Raw genomic sequence first — 21,750 nt, 5'->3', positions numbered from 1 at the left:
CCATAATACGAAAGCTAATTTGAAAATGCTAATCCTGAAATTTGATTCACATTTTAAATTTAGATGGATTGAATTCACTCAAGATTTTACTACTTCAAAAATAAATGAAAAAGGTCAATATAATTTTTTGATAAATATCGAGAAAAAGTACTAGACATAATAATATTTTTCCTTTTGAAATCTCGTTGCAAATAATATTCAATGGTATATTGTCTCTTGGATTCCATGTCTGGTGATGGTTCACGATAGAATTTTATATGAATAAACCGATCAGAGGTTGGATATGGAGTAGAGAATGATCCAACATTGTAGACTAAAAATAGACAGCCTTAGATGCCAAGAACATCAAATGAAATCAATCAATCATGTTCGCTTGTACAGTCCAGCAAACTTTTCAGAATAGCCAATTTTATGTTGGCCAGTGCTACAGTACGCAGCGTCATGTACAGCCCTTTCACAATTCGAGGGATTCACGCACAATAAAAAATTTGTTAGCCCCTCCCGCCTCCCCTCACTCCCACTTATGAGGAGGTCGTAGCCCGAGTTGTACAACTCGGACTGTACAAATAGCATTTCGATTTTATGTTTCTAAGCCTAGGTTTTTAGCCCTTCAGTTAACCCCAAAGGACTGTTGGAAAACCCAAATTATTTTTGCCCCATTTGGTTTAGATGAAAATAAAATTATATTTATAAATTAAAATCAATCATTAATTTTAATCATAAATTTTATGAAATTCAAAATTTTTAATCATATATTTTATCAATTTTTATCATAACATAATAATAATATAATTTCAATATCCACCAAATTACACACCAAATTAAATTATATAAAAAAAAAGTTATATATAGACCATATGTACATCAAGAGAGTGAATTTTTATATAAACAATGCCACCGTTTGATCTCCATTTGTTCCAAATTTTAATGGTTTGAATAATGTTTTTTTTTTTAAAAGATGTGTTTAAAAAAGAATGAAATTTTTTTTATTTGCGTATAATATTATTTTACAAAAAATTGTGTGGTTGAAAATAAAAGAGAAAGAAAAAATAAGAAGGAGAATGGGGGTCAAACGGGGGCAATATTTATTAGCTTTGATTTTTTGTTATACTACAAACAACAAATTATAAATTCTCAATTAATATAGTAATATTTAAAAAAATAAAATGATTTCCTAGTATTTGGGTCATTAAAACAAGGAAAAATTGTAGTAATGATCTCAAACTTTTGAATTTTTATCAAACTTTACCCTAACATTCAATTTATACCGTTGGAGATCCCAAACCTTTGAAAAATATCAACTAAAGTCCATTTAACCATGAGATAATGATGATGATGATAATACCAATAAATCAAAGAAAATTAAAAAATAAGGTTGCCTCCTTCATAAACCCCACTCCACTTTCCCACCAGCATCAACACCTAACATAACCACCCGACGTCGGCACCACTCCTGACAAACAGATACAATGCACTTAGAGATGGTAATTCGAACTATCAAAATCAAAAATCGCGGTTGACCAAAGTAAATGGGGCCAAAAAAAAAAGTTGAACCGATGGCACAATAAGATGGATATGGTATTTGATTTTAATGTTTCGGTTCGGAGCGGGATGGGTATGGTATTTACGCCGTTGTCCCGTCCTGAACCAATTACACGTTAAAATAAATTAATTGGACAATTGGGTTTTCCATTATTCTTTCTATGATTTTGTCCAACCCAAAAATCTGGCCTATTATCAACCTGCTAGATGCAACTAACCTAACCCAGTAAACCTACACCTTACTACACAAATATTAAACATATATGAAAATTGTTTGTTAAATTCGAATTTTACATTTAGGAATTGAAATATTGTTTATGTTTTTATTTCAAATATTATTTGCTAAATTAGCTTAGTGTCGTGTTTTTATTTTCATCGACTTCTTTTTCCATAATTTTTTTTTTCAATTTCATGGCTGGACCTATAAAAAAATATTTTATTTTCATAGCTATTAACCGTCCGAATTGAACCAACTTACGTGGTTATGGTGCGGTTATGATATAAGAAAAAAATTGATGGTTCAGTGATGATTTTGATCGAACGGATCCTAAACAGAACCGTTTGCCAACCCTACATGCACTTCCTTCAAGCACACTTACTCCAAGTACCTCCGCCAATGAATATTCGCTTTTCTTTGACAAGTGTGCTCTCAAATTCACTGTTTCAATGGATGTCCATGCTAAGCTATACAATTTTGACAATCGTGATCGTGTCAAGGAACTTTTGTTTGCAGAACAAGCAATCAGTTCATCGAAATCCATTACTATTTATTCTTTAAAAGCCTGAACAGCGAAAGGCACTCTATTCACACCCAATTCCAATAACAACTTTTTCGCTCAATCAAAAGTGCAAGGGTCCATTTCACTGATATTTTTGCATTAGCATACAACCCCAAATTCCAAACTCAAAGTGTCGAGAACCAAAGAAACAAGCTTTGGTGAATAAAATTTAATTACAGTAGTGTCCTTCCCACTTGCTAGTTAGTAGCCAATGTTCTTTGCTTTACTTCTCCATTTCTTCAGGGTTCAAAATCTTCCTCTTATGGTCGATTCTACCACTTAATTGGAAATGGGTTTTGTTGGGATATTTTGTTTGTTGACGAAATTTCAAACTTAAAGCGCCAAGATTCTTGATTGAATTGAACAGCTATAAAGGCTCTAAACTACAGGTGCTAGGGCTTTTTAATTTATGTGTTTACCTTAGGCAATAGTGATGACCTCATGAATTGGACCCCATACGTGGCCAACCGAGAGCTATTACACGTGTTCCTTCCTGCGATCAATAACTAACGGTCAAGAGTATATGGTCCGTACTAGCGGTGGTGGTGACGACCACATACACTCCGACAATCAAGTCAGCCGGAGGTGCCGGAATGCACAATCTCAAGGGGGAGGAGAAAATGTGAAAGCCTGATTATGGAATGCTTACCTTTGTTTATGGCCAAGTCCTTAGTACTTATAAGCAAATGGTACCGCTAGACGTGAGAAACGTGTGCTCATCCGATGGTGTGAGACGTCTGCTCGTAGGCATCCATCAGCCGCTTCCTAGGTAGGCGGGTAATCGATTCTTTTGATTATGAATTAACATATGGTAGGGATGTCACATAAATCAATCCTTAAAGATACAGAGCGAATTCTGACCAAAAGATCCATTTATAAAACTAGAGACGAAGAGATGTTTCTCCTCTTCTTCTTCGCATAACGCCTCGGCCACCCCCACGCTTCGAAAGTGATGCCTCGGGATAAACGAACTTCGAACTACATTGCTTAGGTGATATCGCACCTCGGCCAACCTGACGGTTCGGACTAAGTGATATAATTCTGATTCATCCCCTCTCTGACACACTTCGACTGGCGTTTGAGCCATGTGCCGAGGTGATGGATGTAACAGTGGTTCCCCCAAATTCAGGGAGAAATATTTATATCATTCGTTGACTTTAAGATCGGTTATGGGTACATGGTTGCCGTTGCTCTCAACCGAGGCGTTGACCTACAGGGAATAAAGCATGGAAGTTAGCAAAAACTTTGATAAACTGATCGGCTGCTCTCAACCAAGGCGCTAACCCACAGGGGACGACTAATGGGAGTTAGCAGAAGCTTTTAAGTAGATAAGCTCATCTTAACTAATGCATTGACCTACAGTAGACGACGCATGGAAGATGGCCAAAGTTTTTAAGTAGTTGAGCTTATCTCAACTGAGATGTTGACGCACAGGAGGCAACGCCTGGGAGATGGCCGAAACTTTTAAGCAGTTAAGCTCATCCCAACCAAGGCACTGACCCATAGGGAGTGATGTGTGGGAGATGGCCGGATCTTTTAAGTAATTGAGCTCATCTCAACCGAGGCGCTAACCTACAAAGGATGACGCATGGGGGATAGTCGAAGCTTTTAAGTAGTTGAGCTCATCTTAACCGAGGCACTAACCCATATGGGACGACCCGTGGGAGATGACCGGAGCTTTTAAGCAGTTGAGCTCATCTCAACTGGGTCATTGACCTACAGTGGACGACGCATGAGAGATGGTCGAAATTTTAAGTAGCAAATTGGAATGCGTGTTGCAATACGAAATAGACAGTGATTTGAAAGCTCTCGCATGTTTCCAAGAGAAACAGTTGGATGTGACGCCTATTCCTTAGAAAAGGTTGCTCCTGCTAATTATAGCAAACAACTGTTGAGGCTTGAAGCGACGCATCTTGGAGGTTTGTGAAAGTCACTGCTAGATCGTAGACGTTAATTAAATCTGACATTTGGTTTCAACGGTTTAGATTTGGAATGTGATTAATGGTCCAGATCAATTGTTTTTGAACTCAATGGTGGATATCGTCCAAGTTTCCTATAAAAGGTTTGTTTTCTCATTTAAATGCTTTTACTTTGTGGCAAATCTTCACTTTGTCTTGCTCTCAAACCTTTTACAAATTTTTGGCAACCTTTTTGTGCATTGCAACTTTCTTTGGTGACTATCATCAACATCTCTTAAGTTTTCGGCGGTCTCAAGCGCTTCCCATCCATTTTTGTAAGTAATTTCAAAGTGTTTTCGCCTTCATTTTTCTTTAGAAATGGCTTCGGAAAGAATTGGGGTTACTGGTAGTGAGGTTGAGACAATTAGGGTAGACAAACCAATTCTGCTTTGTTCAGTCGAAGTGTCAGGGACAATAATAAGGGGAGAAAATATCTGGAAAAAGGCTAGATAGCCATGCAGACACTTCGATGCATTACGGGCTGTAGATTACCCGTCAAAAGTAACATTTGCTGACCTGATAAGGCTCCAAACGGAGTATAGGATTCCGAGTAGTGTGGGTTTGATAGTGCCTAACCTAGATGAGAGCAGCATGCTACCAACAGCCGAGGTGAGTGGCTGTGAACAAAGCCATCCTTAGGGCAGGGCTAAGATTACCCATTCACCCCTTCTTCCATTATGTCCTTAGGTCTTACGATTTAGCCATGACCCAACTTAACCCAAACTCCTGGAGTCAGATCGTGGGGTCCTAAATGTTGTGGAGGGAGGCGGTATATGGGGTTGAGATGCCTTTCTCCATTTTTCAGACCCTCTACATCTCCAAGGTAACTGCAACGGGTGATAAGACAAAAGGGGTGGTATTATCTGACGTTATGGAGGGATCTTTTGCTTTTCTCGTATAGTTCATTCCGCCTTTCAAGTATTGCCCCCCACACGAGGGCCTTCGATGATTGTGTCAATTTCACAAATCGGCTTGCCCTTGATGACTACAGCCTGATCTCTCCTTTGTCTGGGCTCTTCTTAAGCCCTATTCTCTTTTTTCCCTTCTTCTTCGAGATGTGTGGTCCCTCTGACATCTCGCATCTCTGTTGGGTGAGGTAGACCGTGAGGGGTTCTCAAGATTCTAGTCTACTCTCAAGGACCGTGGGACGTCCCAGCATTCACTAGTGTCATGATTGTAGAAGCGATGGAAAGTGCAATAATTTGCCCCTCTTCTCCGGACTGATTTCTAAATCTTCTCTTGCCNACTAGTGTCATGATTGTAGAAGCGATGGAAAGTGCAATAATTTGCCCCTCTTCTCCGGACTGATTTCTAAATCTTCTCTTGCCCCGACCTCTGGACATCGTTTTCCTTGACGGTCTCCTTCGAAATTTGCATTTAGATCGGCATTCTCATATGCCAACATTGGTACTGCGTCCAATGTAGCAAAAGCTAGAGCTTGCCCAGATGTGGGTGCCACAACGTGTTTAGCCTAGGTCCACTACTGGGTGACAAAGTGTGCTGCGGGTTCTCGCCTTACTTGCCTCTAAGGCGGTGGGAATCTCTGTGCTGCACGGTTCCTGTGGTCAGTCATCTTTAATTGATGATCTATACCCTCATTATCTCCACCAGTTCATCATAAGTGGTTGGGCTCTTACTCTGCACATCTCGCCAAAATAAGGTGTTCATATTCAGACCTCCTTTCAAGGCTAAAAGGGCCTCTTTATATATGACTTGTTCGCAGTAGGTTATCTCATCGGTGAATCTAGTGAGGTAACTTTTGAGTGTCTCTCCAGGGACTTGCCTCATGTCTTGTAAGCGTTAATAAGATAAATAAGTTCATTCATTTACATTTATAATTTAACGCACCACTTTTTTAAGGAGCAGGCATCATCATCAAAAAAGACCCAAGAGAAATAACACTGAATTCATTTTCAGAAATTAATAAGAAACAACACTTGATTTTCTACAAGTAGGCCGTTTGATATACCTATTAGAGCTATAGTTTTATGAGGAAGGGCATTTTTCCCACTAATTTAAGGAGAGTATTTTTCTTATTCTAATTTTATGCGAAAGAGAATTTTTCCTTGACAGCATATTATGCCATATTCATGCAGATCACTTAATATATTTAAATAATCTCAAGTAGAATAACTTTATGTTACAACTTCTCCTAACTCGTTTGAAATAACTGTATTTAATTCTTTAATTCAATTTTTTTTTTAAAAATTAAAAATTGGCATATGCTAAACCCCCTTCTCTTTCGCTCTTTCAGATTTAATTACGTAGTAATCCCATATTTATTTTCTAGTTAGAAGTAATAGAGAGAGAATAATAGAGCAAAATTGCTTATCCAGTAGGAAATATATTACTAATTAGATATTCTTGTTAGGACTTTTATTATACTTCTAAATCTTTGAATAATTTTTACTTATTTGATAATTAACATGATTATTTTGTACAATTTTAATATTCATCATGCTACTTTTTTCTTCCGACAACTCTATCCCCACCTCAACCTTTCTTGTTTCGCTATGCAATGCAAGTGAACCTACGAACACTGTAGATGTACCTATATTGCTAGGCCTCTGTGGATGCATATATTGGAGATGTATCAAAAGTGTCATTCTGTGTAAGGTGAGAGAAGGAATGATCTTTATTGGGGAGATGGAAAAGATGGTAGAACTATAATTTGCAAGTGAAGAGAAAATATTTTGCCGTAAGTTTAGATAATAATTATAAAATTTTATTTCGAGAATTGGATAAAAATGAATAGGCATGAATTCAAACTCAGTTTTTATCACACAAGGAAGTTGCTTCCATTTCTGACCATTTAAGGGGGCAATTTTCAAACTTGAAATTTTGTGCCTTAGAAAGCTTCTGTGCATGTCAATATAATCTGTTTCCCATAGTATTCATTTGAAAATAAATTGTCATTTGTGGAATTGTCAAATTTTATCGTTAATGCAAGTATTGTGAGTAGAGGGGTAAAAAAAAAATAGGAAAAGTTTGGAGGTGTAGAGCGAGATTTTTTAATCTTTGAATTGGGTTCAAATTAAATACTGTTTCTCAATAATTTGGTTCCCAATAATCATTGTGTAGTACTTCATAAGTCGACTTTCCATAGAATTAGGATGACTTTGGTCCGAGTAAAGAGTATTGTGGAATATCGACATCTTGAACCAAGTTTAAAGGTCAGTATGCTTTACCTTTTTATTTTTGGGTTGGTCCAGTTTGTCTAGCCTAGTCAAAATTAATCGCGTACTGCACATTATCCTAAAATACATAATACATAATAAGTGTTGTAAAAATAATATTTTATAAAAATTTTGTTGGGAGAATTTGAGGAGTTTCAAATGAACGAAAGAAAATAAAATTTAGCTTCTATTTGAGCCCCATTTTTTTCAACAACGTATCTTTTCAAATCTCATTATATATGCATTTCAAAAAAAAAAAATCTTACTTTTTAGCCAGACATTCTCAAAAAATCAGTATTACATAACACATTTTACCTCAAAAATTGGGATCAAACAGGGGCTTAAGATAGAATTTTAAGAGAAAAAATTGTACTCTCAAAACTCAACTTTTGTTATTCAATTTTTTTCTGAAAATGAAATATTACAAATGAACAATATTTTTATACTACATTTGGTATATAAAAATTAGCTAATACATAAATATAAACACCCATTAAAATTATTAGAATATGAATAGAAATAAATTCATCTATAATAACTCTACATTCATGTGATCAAGATTCATTAAGTCAAAATTCATTAAGTCTAGAAGATTAATTGTGAATTAATAATACGGAATTCATACATGATAAGAATTTTATAATTTTGAGCTGTCTATTAACTTGCACGTGGGCGTAATTCGATTAAGTTAAGATCAATTGTAGGAGCAGTGGACTCTTAATGAGCTCATTTGTGTGTAAGATGAAAAAAGTCTAAAGTAAGAGAAAACTGAAAGTACTCACTTGACAGGTACTTTTAAGAACAAGTTAAAGAATAAGAAAGTTGCATTTGATTTAGTCAAAAAGAAACAACAAAACCCTGAAAATGATTAATCATCTGGCTAATATTTTTGTGAAAATTTGGAATACATAAAAAGAAATTGTACTAATTACTACGCTTAACGTGTAAAGTTAAATGCATTTATCATTTCGGTCCGTTTGGAGGTTAATTTAGTTTCAGTAACTAAATACATTTTGTGGATAAATTTTGATGTCAATATTCAAATAAGCGTATCTATGCGAAGTTGTCTAAACAACCTCAAATCAATTGATGCTGAAATATTCATCTATTTGGGGTGATGGTAAATCAGTTGAAATTGAGACTATAAGGACTTTTAGGTTATTACTAAAGTCTAATTATTATTTGAATTTAAAAGAGACATTTGCAATACTGTCTTTTTTGGACGAAATTTGGTTTCTATTTCTAAATTAGACAAATGCTGTTACTTTTGTTTAATTGAAAATAGTAAGTGTATTCCTTTTCTTAATTCAAATATTACGGGTTCCAATTTTTTATCCGGTTATGATACACTATATCTACTTAATACAATTGCCTCTTATAAAGAAACATTGCATGTGAATTCACATGATATTAAATATAAATTAATCAATGAAAATTCCACTTTGTTATGACATAAGTGTTTTCCTTTGGCTTCTGACAATGGTCTGCAATAATTCATTATGCTCATAAACGAATTTTTCTCACTTTGGTTACCTATATCTCATCGATAAGAAATCTCAAATACTAAACATGTTCAAGGCATACGAGACTCAGGTTGAAAATCAACCCAGTAAAAGTATTAAATAAGTCAGATCTTGCCATAGTGTTGAATACTATGACAGATATGATAGATCAGAAGAATAACTTTTATGGGGCTTTTGTTAAATTCATAAAGGAATGTGGAATCATCCCACACTACACCGAATCTATCTATAAAGTTATAAGTAAAACAATTGTTAAGGAGTTACAAGTTTTAAAAAGATCCCACCATTAGGCAAATTCTTGAAATGAAAAATGTTCGATTTTTTGAGAATGTAGAGTTTGTGGGGAGAAGATAAAGTTTTAAGGTTAAGAATTTTGTCTGTTGCAATTGACAATGATCAGGACCAGAAACAAATTCTCGCTCCAAATCTTGTTCAAGAAACAATTTCGAATCAAGACAATGTTACAAAACCTCCCATACATAATCAAAAGATTGCTTCAGAAAAATAAACTCAACAATCTCAAGAACAAATGCTATGAAGAAAATTCAATAAAGAAAAGAGAGACAATTCGGATAATTTTATTGTCTCTTTTCAAGAAAATAAGTATGACATTGGATTGTAAAAGAAGATATGATCAATCAATTTTCATCAAGCTACCCAAAGAAATAATTCTCAAGAGTGGATTGATAACATAAATAAAGAGATAAAGTCCATGAAAGATAATAATGTTTGTGAACTCATCTGATTGTCTAAAGGTGTGAGAGCGGAGAAGCCCATTGGTTGCAAATGAATATTTAAAATTAACATGGATTCGAAAGGGTGATGTGGAGAGATATAAAACTTGTCTTGTTATGAATGACTTTACTCAAAATGAAGGCGTTGATTTTAAAGATATCTTCTCTTCGGTTTCTATGAAAGAATATTTTGGAATTATTATGACATTTGTCACATTTTGATCTCAAGCTACATCTGATAGTTTACAAATTAAATAAATCTATCTACGAGATTAAGTATATTTCCCGTCAATGGTAGCATAAATAATATTACACGTAACTCCAAAATTTTTCTTTAATTTTTAACCACACATTATTCATCAATCTACTATTCAAAATACATTATTCCCTCCAAAATGTGAATCAAACAAGGGCTAAATGGGGATCAAACATGCCCATAGTTGATAATTGTGTATTCCTCAAGTTCAGTGTGAGTAAGCATATTTTTCAGGTATTGTATGTCAATGATAAACTATTTGCCTATAATAATATAAGCATATTGCACGAAACTAAGAGATTTCTGTCATAAAAATTTGAAATGAAAGATCTTGGTGTCGCCTCTTTTGTGTCAGATATACAAATACATTGGGATCGTTCTCGAGGTATATTTGGATTATCAATATCGGTAAAACTTTTAAAAGATTTGGATGTATGAATATAAACTAGGTGATACCCTATTTTAAGGGAGATAAATTTAGTTTCAATTAATGCCCCAATGGCAAACTTAAAGAAAAGAAATATAGAAAATTTTACGTGCTTCAACAGTTAGGAATTTAATGTATGCTAAGATTTGCATATGTCTGGATATGAAATTTATTGTTTGAATGCTAGACGGATATTTTTGTAACTCTAAGATGGTTATTTAGAGAGCAGGCAATTAAGTTAGTATTTATAGAGAATTAAGGATTATATGATCACATCCAATAAATCAGAACAATTGGAGATAATTGAATATTTTAATTTTGATCACGGAATACTGTAAATTTTTGTTAATGGGTTGCATATTTTGGATGGATTTGAAAGACCATTTTAGTTATTTTGTGACAATAGTAATATTGTATTGCAACAGAAGTTTGATGATGTTAGAGTTCGTAGATATTAAGTTTTTATTCGTCAATGAAAGAATTCAGAGTATTTCAATGAAAGAATTCAGAGTATTCAAGTGTCTATGGAATATATTAGGACAAATTCTATAACTGCGAATCCACTGACCAGGAGGCTATCACCCAAGATCTTTCATGAGCATACTGCTTACATAGGTGTTGAATATTTTGACGATATACCAATTTAGTGGGAGTTTTTATTCTGATATCGTCAATTTTAGACATATATTTTTATCCATGGATATTTGATTTATTTCAGAAATAAAGTATTTAGTTTAATTTCACTTTGATTAAAATTTATAGTTGATCTCATTAAAAAAACTAAGGTAGGACTAGTTGAAAATATGCATTTTTTGATCAGATTGCATGAAATTATCATGCTACATATTCACACTTGATCTATTTATTTGATCGTGTTGATATATGTGACTAATGGGGGTTTAGAAATGATATTTATAACGAAGACTGCTTAATCATATATTCACATAATTGATTGATGAGATTGTTCGGAGATGTTTTTGGGTATGATAGCAAAAGTTATGACTTCATAAAATTATACACATTTATTCGGTAACATATGTTGTCCAAGTGGGAGATTGCATGAGGAAATTTCAATTTGTAATATGGGCCTACATATGTAATTAATTATGCACAAGACTATCTTAAAGTTAAGCCCAAAATTAAAGTGATCTAATAAAAGAATTAAATTATTGGGTTTAGGACATGTAAATAAAGTGCGGGCTGAATTATATGTGTAGAAACCAGATTCTTTTAGAATTGAATATCATAATAGACGAAAAACTTATGAATACATATACGGGGTTATGGTCTCTAATAATATGCAACTTTTCATTCTTTGTGTCATTCCATCAATACAAGAATATAAGAGAAAGCATATTAAAGAATGAATATCCAATATCCACAGTCAAAAATCTAGAAGGAATTGAAAAATGAAGTCTATGGACCAAGAAACAAAATTAAGAATAAGAATTAAAGAATCAAATGAGGCAAAATTCAAAATTAAAAGTGAAAAAGTCAAAGATGAAAAGATTTCAGTTCAAGTTAAGATTCAAAATCTGGAAAATAAAAATTTATTTTCAAAGAATTAAAGATATGTTCCGTATTATTAATTTTCTTGGTGATTTGATATAGAAATTTTGGAAATGAAGGAATTTAGATCTTCAATTTCTAAAATTTCTAATTTTTATAGAGTTAAGAGTTTCTACATTGAGTTCATTAAATACATGATTAAAATTAATTGGTGATATTAATTTAAGATTTAATCCTAATCAAAATGGGACTATAATGTAAATGCTGTTTAGAAAATATTAAAATATGATCTAAAGATGAGGAATACTAGGACTACTACTAAAAATTCAAAAAACAAAACGATGGAAGTACCCGAGTAATTAATAATGGAAACAATGGGCCTTACTCTCAAGAATTGAGCATCTCTTCTCACCGCCACCCCCACCCCCACCCCCGCTACCATCTCTCTCAATTCATCAGACTCTGCTAAAAATCCAGCACATACGTAATATAAACTACCTTATAAATTTAATGTTGTCGGGTTAGAGAAGAAAAGTGTTACCTTTTTGATAGTTCTTGTGATTTTAGAGGGTCATATGGACGAAATATACGGCCTTCATTCGACGTGTGACTACGCAGACAAGGCGTTGATGTCACCGGATAATCTGATAATACCGGCGGAGTACCATCAGCACTACTATGGCCTTATTTCTTCTTCAGTTGATCATCAATATCATCATACAGAAGTGTTTGGATCCGAGGATTTTGGTGGAAGTGGGTTCCATGGTTCTTTGGTGTCAGATGTGGCGTCCGTTAATATTCAAAGGGAAACATGTCCTGGAGATGTTGAAGATGAACAGGGTTTGAGCTTAATCAAGGCTAAAATTGCTTCTCATCCTTCGTACCCCAAGTTACTTGATGCTTATATTGATTGCCAAAAGGTTTAAGCCTTCAGAACTGTCACTCTTAAGTCTTTTCTTTTTGTTTGATTCTTTGTTTTCTTTTCTAGTACGAGCTATTGCTTATGATCATATATTAACCTAAAACTTCCTCCTCAAATGGGAGTTTTAAGTTATTCTTGATCATTAACACGAATTCAGCTGCATAATTTTTTCAATTTCAGGTTGGAGCACCCGTAGAAATAGCATGTCTGCTGGATGAAATCAAGCGAGAAAACGACTTATGTGATAGAAACGAATCTTCTACGTGCCTTGGAGTTGATCCTGAGCTCGACGAATTTATGGTCAATCGCTCTAGCCAGCAGTTTTATATATTTTTCATTTTTATTTTCTGGCCTTAATTTCTCTCTTGAACTTTTGGTTTCTCATTCAAGAATTTGTATGAAGTATTGTATTCCTCTTTCTCTAGGAAACGTACTGTGAAATATTGGTTAAGTACAAGTCGGATCTATCAAGACCTTTTGATGAAGCAACTTCATTCCTTAAAGAGATTGAAACGCAACTTGGCAATCTTTGCAAAGGTTTGTCCCTTACTTCAGTTTACTTCACACAAACACAGTGCTTCAGTTTAGTGTCTTCTTCTTCTTCTTCTTGAGCAATTGGCAGAGAACTTCGGTGCAAGTTTTACAATCAAAATCCTTGCACTGTGAAATAATAAATCACCAAAACCCTAAGATTGAATGAGATCCTACTTCTTGAGTTACGGACTGCTTATTTCTTACAATTTTTACTCTGATTAAAATTGTGAATCTGAAGTTTATTGTTTGGCTATTATTCCGAGGGTCCTTCCTATTAGTATTGGAAAGAGTTCCTTAGAACCAAAAAGTCAAGGTAGTCTTCCTTGCAACAGTGGTGAAACCTTTCCCTTTTTTCAGTTTAGCTTCATGTTGATGTAGGGGTTGGTTCACTGCTGTTAAAAATATAGAAATAATTCCATGATATTCTTAGGATCATAAGTTCTATCTTTGGTAATAATTTTATTACATTTTCTGTGATATTTCCAAAATAGTTTCGTTGTGTGCTTAGCTAATGGTCTCTTGTCCTTTAGGTGTGTGTTCCTATTATAATCCTATCTCCGGTGCTCACTCTTTTATCGTACCAAATTTTACGCGAATACATGCCAAAGAAGACATTTTAATTATCCAAAATTGGATATATTCCATCCAAGGGTGGATGAAATATGCAAGTCTCTTAAAAAAATTTCGGTTTCATTTTGAACTATCTCGACCAAAGCTTTTGCCAAAATGATTTATGCTAGTCAAAAATCATGATGCATTTGAATAATCACAGACGGATGTTCATTTTTTTATTTGAATGATCACACTATAGTCAATTTTAACACTTCTCCTTTAAATTTCTTCATCATTTTTCATATTAAGGACTTGTTGATGAAGATCTCTATGTTTTGCTTAATGGTATGTTCATATTGCACCACTTGTCCACTAATTATAATAATAAATATAATCTTCCAGTTTTGAAGTAATGGAGCTTATCTATTTCTTCGAATGTGATGTAAAAATGATGTCTGATTACTCTAAAAGGAGTTCCAATTTCCAATGAAGCATGTATTGGGTAAGTGTGGATGCAATATATATATGAAATAAACATTGGAATATGTCTAATTTCCAATCTGTTGGCAGTTAGAGCTATGTCTTCTTGTAAGAAAAGTTACTTGGGCAGTTATAATTTATAATAAAATAAAAAGAGAAGATTGCATCTGACTGGTCTCACGTGACATTCTTGATCTTGTGCATGCGCTAGGTTTTGCATGTTTTACATCTAATTTGCTATTTTCTTTTATCTTTATGATCTCCTTAATTTTCTAGCCTGGCATCGTTTTTACAGTTAAATAATGTCGACAATCTGTACTTTTAAGACTGCTATTCTGCTAAGTACATTTAGGAGATATATTTAATTTGGGTGCTTATGCAAATCTTCATTTGGTTTGATCTTTTGATCTTAATGAACCGTGTAAAAGTTGCACTGTTTTATGCTTCTTCCTCTGAAAGAAAACTGCCATTTTTGTCTATTGTCGATTAAGGTATAATTAAGGCTCTTAATGTTTGACAACTATAATCAATTCCTTCTGTTTTAAAGTACAAGTTAACTTCTCAGCCAGCCTCATGTGTCCAGTTTTTGTCCCCCGTAATCTTTATGCTTTAACTTGTCACCTTTACCATTTTAAATTTTATGTGCAAATGTAGATATTCACTGAATGTTGATGTACATGTTCGTGTGAAGGTTGCATAATTTGGGTCTAGGCTGTGGTTCTACTTTGGTGGTCTTCTAACAGTCGATTTATTTTAGAAGCTTTACGATCTTGTGGTTACAACATGTATCAGAAATGTCGTCTTAATATTCATTAATTTGCAATATTTTTGCTCTTCAATCGACTGTTGAGGAGAAAGCTTCGGAGGGATTCTTATTGTAAGACTATAGTTCTAAGGATTTGGTGAAAGTTGTGAGTTGTTGAATTCAACATGACATGACCTTAATATTGCTTTATTTATTGCATGATACCTTTTATGTCCTCTGAAGAAGCTAAAATCTTTGAGGAAACTAGGATTTACTGGCAAGCTCTTGAAGCAATGCCAAGTCCATTAGCCAAAATTTTCCTTGTGTTATTGAATCATGTTTAGACGATCCTCTAGGATAATTGTGTTACTAAGTTTCGAATTTCACAAGGATATGATCATTGTTTTCTGCACAAGTTTCGCTCAGGCAAGTATTGTTTTCAAGCATCAAACAATGCATGTGAGTGAGAACTGCAACAAGAAATATTTATTGATACGATATTAGTCAAGTGCTCGAAACCCATTAGAGTAGTCGAATTTTCTGCTGTTAATCATGCTGTTAATGAAACTGAAATAAACATGAAATACCTGTGCCTATGGACTAGAGTGGCTGATTATCATCTCTGAATCAATGTTTTTGTTTGCAAATGGGTAATTGGAAGTTTGTTAATGCGACTAGAATTGTGTTTGTTTCTCATTTTTGTAAAAAGGAGAATGAAAGATATAGCCGTTATGGGTCCTATACAAGTGATAGAAATTCAAATTTGTTGGCTTGATGTGATGGATAACGATCATATTTTTCATTTTAATGAGAAAAAAATGAAAACAAGCAGGGGCTAGGTATTTGTTGCAGTTACAAGCTCAAGAACATGATACTTAACCCCCCCCCCCCCCCACCCCCCCCCCGCCGCATGTGTGGTTGAAAAGAAGAGAGAGAAAAATGCATTTTGAAAAAAATGGATATTAAACGGGGGGCTAAATGAGTTTTCAAGTTTTTTTGTAGTTATTAATTTTTGTTTTCGTAACTTCATTGTAATTTAGAGTCGGTTTCTCAAACTTTTGTTGGTTTGAATAATCTATACATCGATTTAGTTAACGAAGACATATTTGGTGTGCCGTTGACAATATAGTGTGTTTGAGCCGCATTATTTTGAAAAAATGTATTTTGGAATAGTAGATTGATGGAGAACGTGGTTAAAAAATAAGTAAATTTTTTGGATTTGTGTGTAATACCATTTTATTAAAGAATGCATGGTTAAAATAATGTCAAATTAGTATTTAAGAATGTATTTTATTTTTCAATAAATGCGGCTCAAATAGGGCCATAATAAATAAGATCTACGCTTAATTTTTCTCTTCATATAGTCGGGGTGCAAGACTGGAAGCTTTTAGTATCATTTAATCATTTGTTCTCTCAAGAAAAAAAAAATTCAATTGTAAATCAAATTTGTAACTTCATCCATATGATTTATACTTGTAACTCCCTCTGTGATGGGTCTTCCATTTGTTTTTATCGATCAAATTGGACTTATTTTCAATCAAAATGTAAGTATTAACTAGCATGTAAGCCATACTTCAATGTCAAAATAAGTGACTTCTTTCCACTTCCTTTCATATTATGAGAAGTATAAACTTTTTTAAGTAAAAAGCCAAATATGTGAAAGTAAATAACTTATTTGATACCCCACGTATCCATATTATTCTTTTTTGGTAGGAACGATGAATTCGCCAAAATCATCAAGCACTTCACTGGGCCTTGAGATAAAGAAACTCAGTGGGTCCATAGAGGTTATGGAGTTCCAAACAATTAAATTTCTTTTGCTGTCACTTTGATAAGATTTATCTTACAGTCTGCCCGGGCAAGGCATAGTTTTCTAAGAACTGACGATATATGACTGACTCATAAAATAGATAATTAAAATTACAAAAAATAAAAAAATAAAATAAAATAAAATAAATCTGCCGAATAAAAAAAAATTATAATATAATTGCTGATACAGTGACTCAACGTGGCGGCTAGTAGGCAAGTAGTTATGGTACGAGAAAGGGTCCTAAGCTTAAATTTTATCTTCTCTTGTTTACAAAATTCGTGTTATGTGTAAATAGTTTCGATGGATTATGATTTGTGCATGGCAGTTCAACAATAATACAACTTTCATAATTTAAAATGTATGCAATGATAATTCAAACATCGTTCAAATAAACTTGAAGAGGAGCTCGTGCTCCTCTTGGAATCAAATACATGTTATTCATAAAATGTAATGTTTTTAGCTCTTTCATTATTTTTTCATATTTAGCCCTTGTTTGAGCCTCATTTTTGTGAAGAAAATGAGTTTTTGAATAGTGTATTGATGGGAAATGTGTGGTTAAAAAATAAGGAAATTTTTTTGATTTGCGTATAATATTATTTTATTGAAAAATGTGTGATTGAAATGATATCAAATCATTGTTGAAAAATGTATTTTGGTTTAAAAATGGGGCTCTAAGGGCTTAGCTGGAGGTTAAGCCGGGCCCTCCCAAGTATGTCTAATAAAATGTGCCGTGCATATTGGTTAAGAATTTATCTTTTTCAATTATATGGCCAGATGATGGTGGTTTATCCTCGGACGAAGAGCATAATGGGGGAGAAATAGAAATACAAGATACACAGGCGAAAACTGAAGACCGGGAGCTCAAGGATAAGCTCTTACAAAGGTACGGTAATCACCTAAGTAGCCTAAGGCTAGAATTTTCAAAGAAGAAGAAGAAAGGAAAGCTACCTAAAGGGGCAAGGCAAACATTACTTGAATGGTGGAATTTTCACTATAAATGGCCCTATCCAACCGTGAGTATTTTTTCAATCTTGCATTTCCATCCACCAATCTGATTCTTACTCTTTGGCGAAATGCAAATAATACTTTCAGGGCATGTTTGGATAGGACTGAACAGGATTAAGGCATTCAACAAAACTTTGCAAATGAGTTGTCTCGACCTATCTAGTTTAATTTATTAAACATAGAACTACTCATGTTGTTATGTGGTTTTCTAATGACAAAAAATAACTCGTAAAGTGAGAGTCCTACACCATATGTAATATTGGTCGCCATGCTTGTTGAATAATGTTCATGCAGATGTTAAAAGTGTCACTATCAATGAATAAAAATGTATAACTGCTCGATTAATTCATGAAAATGGGGGCAAATTATCAATTTTATTAAATTATACATAAGGTATAAAGTATTTTATTAAATTATACATAAGGTATAAAGTAAACAAGAAAATAATTATTCAGTCTAATTCTTACAAGCGAGGAACACAAGGTTGTGGGCAGGTAAATTCATTTTTCCTTTGTATTGTGATATTATTGATTTCTATCTTTTCTATGTATTTAGACTTGTGATCCATCTCGAAGAGTAATAGTGTATTGTTTATTGTTTTCATATTTTAAACGATATGAGAATTATACCCCATCTTGAACTTGAAATGTTTGTTTGGGATTTTGGGTTCTAATACTATATTGAAACTTGGGGGTTAAGAGGACTAACCCAAATTGTTGATTATTGTTTTCATTTTTAAGTTTGCAATGTGAACTATTTTACCCTTAATATTTTATTACGCGTTCAAAATCATATCCAGGAGGCAGATAAAATTTCATTGGCAGAATCAACGGGTTTAGACCAGAAGCAAATCAACAACTGGTTTATAAATCAAAGGAAGAGGCACTGGAAACCTTCAGAAAAGATGCATTTGGCCGTGATGAACAGTCTTTCTGGGCATTTCTACACTGAAGATTGAGCAAACATGTTCTCATTTAACTGAAAATATATATGGATTCTGATGTTTGGCTCATGTATATTCCTGAATAAATTTATCACCAAATAACTGATAGAAATGTTATGCATCTGCGTCATTAATACTTGGGAAAAAGGCTTTTCAGTATCTTCTTGATGAATTTCAATTGAAGCTTGACTCTTTTGACGAGTGGTGCTTTGATCTGCTTCGAAAGCTTTTTCGACCCTATTTGCATATTTCAGTGTCCTATGTTAAGAGAATTTGTAAGAGATAATTTGTAAATAAGTAATTCACTTAATTTACTATGATCATGAAATTCTTTGAATTCAACAAGCGTGCACAACTATTCCAGAAAAAGAAAATTGTTGAAAATAATTTTACAACCAAGATGAAAAACGTGTATAAAATGCGTCCCTTGACATTTGTTAGGGTCCACCTTTCAGAACCCGAACTCTACTCTTTACTGCTACTCAAGGTCTCTCTTGTCGCTTGTTTTTGATTAATCTCTGTAAATTATTAAGTTGCACTGCTTGAGAGTGTTAATTCGTGGAAATTGTTTAAATGATTGAATCCTTTGTATTGGAATTTACAATATAATTTTTATGTGTGAATTGGAAATTTTTTTAATTAATGCATTGAGTTGGGACTCTTCAAATGTGAAGGGTGTATGTCAAAGAGTCATATTGTTTCGTACAACTTCTCGAAAATGTATATTATGAAAAGTCATGATCTTTTGATAGAGTACAGTTTATATCATTAAATATGGATTTTATTTTTTATTTTTTATTTAATGGTTCATATTGATTTCTGTTAAAAGATGTAATTATTTTGAAAAAGACGCTCAAAAATTTATAAATTGGAATCTCTTAATTTTAAGATATAAAATGCAAAGGCAAAAAATAAAAAATAAAAATGAAGAAGAGTAAGATAAAACTATCCCTCTAGGATGGACTAAACTCATCCTTGCACTAATATAATTAGATTAATTTTGAATTTGTTGTATCTCTAGAAATCTAATTTACAATTCTCATGTTGGAGCTTGATAATTGTTCACGACATAAATATTGGTTCATTTACACCACTACTTGCTCTCTCCCTCTTTCTGGATCATTATTTACCAACTTGGGGCAATAATAAAATGTGTGTGTGTATATATATATTATGGTCACCAACGAGAGAATTTTCTATGTCAAAAAATAATAGAAGTTTTCCTATAAGTATGGAGAACTTCAAATCTTTGTGGTCTCAAGATAACAACAATGAACGTTTAAAGCAAGAAAATAGGGTCTAAGGATGATACAAATTCCAAGGGAAAGAGTCATTCCTCTCTAATCCACAAGCGCAAGACTCCAAAGGAAGGAAAATGAAAAAGACAGGAACCTTTTGAGGGTGAAACTAAAAAAAGGCAAGAAAATATTTCAAAACCATGGCCTCCAAAAAGTTCAACTCTTTCTCATTTCTTCTTCTGACTATAATGGCATCTGTTTTCGTCCAACGTGCCGTAGCAACTCGAATCCAGGTCAGCCCTTTTTGCAGAACTGCACGGCGAAGCAGAGCCCTTTGCAATACCGTGATCAATGGCGCTACCAACTGGCATGACGCCATAGGAAATGCAATTAATGCAACACTATCTGTGGCTAAGGAACTCCAATCAAGGAATGAGTTGATTGCACCAGCAGTTGCTAATCTGTCACCTGCAGCCAAAAAATCCCTTCAAGGAACATGCAAGGAGTCTTTCCAGACCGTCATTGATATGCTAGAGGAGGGACAAGTTGCTCTTGCAGCTGGTGACATTGCCACCTTGCAAACTGCCGTAGCAACTCGAATCCAGGTCAGCCCTTTTTGCAGAACTGCACGGCGAAGCAGAGCCCTTTGCAATACCGTGATCAATGGCGCTACCAACTGGCATGACGCCATAGGAAATGCAATTAATGCAACACTATCTGTGGCTAAGGAACTCCAATCAAGGAATGAGTTGATTGCACCAGCAGTTGCTAATCTGTCACCTGCAGCCAAAAAATCCCTTCAAGGAACATGCAAGGAGTCTTTCCAGACCGTCATTGATATGCTAGAGGAGGGACAAGTTGCTCTTGCAGCTGGTGACATTGCCACCTTGCAAACTAAATTAAGCGCTGCCTTGGATACCGAGTGTGATGATGAACTTTCTAACTTTGGTGCTACGTTCCCTCTAGCAAATCTGTCTAAGCAACTTACAAAGAAAGTGTCCGTCTGCTTGGCTATAACGGCTCAAAATGTGGTTGCATAAAAGTTGTAATTGTGGATCATATGTTATTTTATGTAAGCGTGAGAATCTGGATTTGTTAGTGTATATGCATGCACAACAGATTTTGCACTTGAATAAAAAGTGTAGAAATGAGTTTTAAAGCTTCATCATTTGTCTAAACATTTGTTTTTTTTTTAATTTCGCGAAGTACTTTTTCTGAGTATTCATGCACTATGGCGGACCAATATTACTTGCTAATTTCTATAGTTACATAAAGAATTAATTTCTTTTTTGATAAAACATTCCAATCTTTGAGTTTACATAATCGCTTGCACACTATAACAAAAATGTCATTTTGCAACATATAAAATGCAACATTTGTTAGTTGAATGTTGCTAAAGGTCTCTATCGTAACAAAAATGTAGATAAATGTTGCCATTGGTAAACATAATTGAGATTTGACAACATTTTTTAAAACCATGTTACTAATATAGCCTTTTTGCAATGTTTATTGAGTGTTGCGAAAAGTTTTATTTTTCGCAACGTTTATTAGCCATTTTTAAAAGTTCATTCTATAGCGATGTTCAGTGACTATTGCAAATACTTAGATATATAGTTT

At 33.9% G+C, this 21,750-nt stretch overlaps 2 protein-coding genes across 2 annotated transcripts; both read left to right on the top strand.

The window, feature by feature from the left end:
• Positions 1-12,268: 12,268 nt before the first annotated feature.
• LOC111406326 (homeobox protein knotted-1-like 6) lies at positions 12,269-19,067 on the top strand. The gene is made up of 5 exons (XM_023035710.1): positions 12,269-12,824; positions 13,007-13,126; positions 13,252-13,363; positions 17,722-17,960; positions 18,752-19,067. The coding sequence occupies exons 1-5, from the start codon at positions 12,480-12,482 to the stop codon at positions 18,908-18,910; spliced, it is 975 nt and encodes a 324-aa protein (XP_022891478.1). The 5' UTR covers positions 12,269-12,479; the 3' UTR covers positions 18,911-19,067.
• A 1,157-nt stretch (positions 19,068-20,224) lies between these two features.
• Positions 20,225-21,311, top strand: LOC111407062. Its single transcript, XM_023036396.1, has 2 exons — positions 20,225-20,426; positions 20,739-21,311. Exons 1-2 carry the CDS (start codon positions 20,334-20,336, stop codon positions 21,171-21,173), a joined length of 528 nt encoding a protein of 175 aa, XP_022892164.1. The 5' UTR covers positions 20,225-20,333; the 3' UTR covers positions 21,174-21,311.
• Positions 21,312-21,750: the final 439 nt, after the last annotated feature.

Source organism: Olea europaea, chromosome 12 (assembly GCF_002742605.1).
Source record: "Olea europaea var. sylvestris chromosome 12, O_europaea_v1, whole genome shotgun sequence".
In the NCBI taxonomy this organism is placed as follows: domain Eukaryota; kingdom Viridiplantae; phylum Streptophyta; class Magnoliopsida; order Lamiales; family Oleaceae; genus Olea; species Olea europaea.
This window is presented reverse-complemented; position numbering and strand designations above follow the sequence as displayed.